General features: G+C 51.2%; 1 protein-coding gene across 1 annotated transcript; it reads left to right on the top strand.

Annotated features, from left to right (window-relative positions):
* Positions 1-246: 246 nt before the first annotated feature.
* LOC107736283 (zinc finger C3H1 domain-containing protein-like) lies at positions 247-1,316 on the top strand. The gene is made up of 4 exons (XM_016547736.1): positions 247-562; positions 638-846; positions 931-1,051; positions 1,158-1,316. The coding sequence occupies exons 1-4, from the start codon at positions 460-462 to the stop codon at positions 1,289-1,291; spliced, it is 567 nt and encodes a 188-aa protein (XP_016403222.1). The 5' UTR covers positions 247-459; the 3' UTR covers positions 1,292-1,316.
* The last annotated feature ends 64 nt before the right edge of the window (positions 1,317-1,380 follow it).

Raw genomic sequence — 1,380 nt, 5'->3', positions numbered from 1 at the left:
GATGAGATGGAATAGGATCAAGCGGACAAGTAGTAGGATGATATACTGACATACTGCCCTCTATAATAAATACACCTTTAGTATGAACAAACTGATCTTGATCTGGTTGCAGATGAACATAAATGAGCTAGTTCAGCATCAAATGTCGGTTCATAGGTGCAGATAAACTTGTTTTTCACATAAGTCGAAGGGAACCTGTAGTAAGAGGGTTGAGTGACCGAGCTTGAGGAGTGGTCAGAAGTGCAGTTGAAGGAGGTTACGTGCTTGTCTTCCCCCGTCCTGTAGAAGGAGGATGAGGACGACCTGTCGGAGCTGCAGCTGCGTCTCCTGGCTCTGCAGTCGGCCAGCAGGAGGTGGCAGCAGAAGGAGCAGCAGGTGCTGAAGGAGAGCAAGGAGAAGATCACCAAAGCTGTTAAAGCGCCTCAGGACAAGAGCGAGGCTCCGTGCGACAGGAACAAGATGAGTGGAAACCGAGGGAACGCTGTGTGCAGGCTGCAGGAGAGAGCGAGACCTGCCAAACCTGCTCCGGACAAGAGCAGAGCGAGGAAACCGGCCCACCTGAGTAAGACACACACTCACGCTGACACACCGATCACATCTGTCACTCCGCACTACTGCATGTGTCTGTTGATTGCAGCCAAGCAGGCCTGGAGGAAACAGCAGCTGCGCACCTGGAAACTGCAGCAGCAGAGGCAGCAGGAGGAGCAGAGGAGCAAGCAAGAGGAAGAGGAGGAGAGGAGGAAGAGAGAGGACGAGATTCGGAAGATCAGAGACCTGTCCAATCAGGACGAGCAGTACAACCGCTTCATGAAGCTGGTGGGCTCCAGACATCGCTCCCGCAGCAAGGTCAGACAGTCCAGTCCAGTGATAGGATGGCCTGGAGCTCAGCAGAGTCTGATTGATTATGATGTGACGTGTGCTTTCTTACAGTCTGCAGATGCTGATCAGAGGAAACTGGTCAAGCAGAGTCTGGACACGTCGGGGAATCTCTACCAGTACGATAACTACGATGAGGTGGCTATGGATACGGACAGCGAAACCAATTCGCCAGGTACAGGAGACGAGTGACGCACACGTGTCTCATCAGGAGCACAGTCGCTGCTCCGCTGAATTTCACTTTTCTGACTGTAACCGTGAATGTCGATGATTGTTTGCAGCCACGTCTCCGACACATGACGCGCTGCCTGTGTTTCCTCTGGAATCCACACCTCTCAGACAGGTACGTTTAACCCAGACATCAGTCACATGGTGTGGAGATGAAACGCCAGCTGAGATCACCAGAAAAAGATAGGTGCTTAATATGTGACAATCATAAACTGACGACCAAACCGTTGCTTCCTGTCTCTATAATATTGCTTTAAAAATACTGAATCAGGAGAG

The sequence above is a fragment of the Sinocyclocheilus rhinocerous genome, unplaced genomic scaffold, assembly GCF_001515625.1.
Source record: "Sinocyclocheilus rhinocerous isolate Xijiao unplaced genomic scaffold, SAMN03320098_v1.1 C36611928, whole genome shotgun sequence".
NCBI lineage: Eukaryota > Metazoa > Chordata > Actinopteri > Cypriniformes > Cyprinidae > Sinocyclocheilus > Sinocyclocheilus rhinocerous.
Note: the sequence above shows the minus strand (reverse complement) of the source record. Positions and strands in the feature narration are given on the sequence as shown.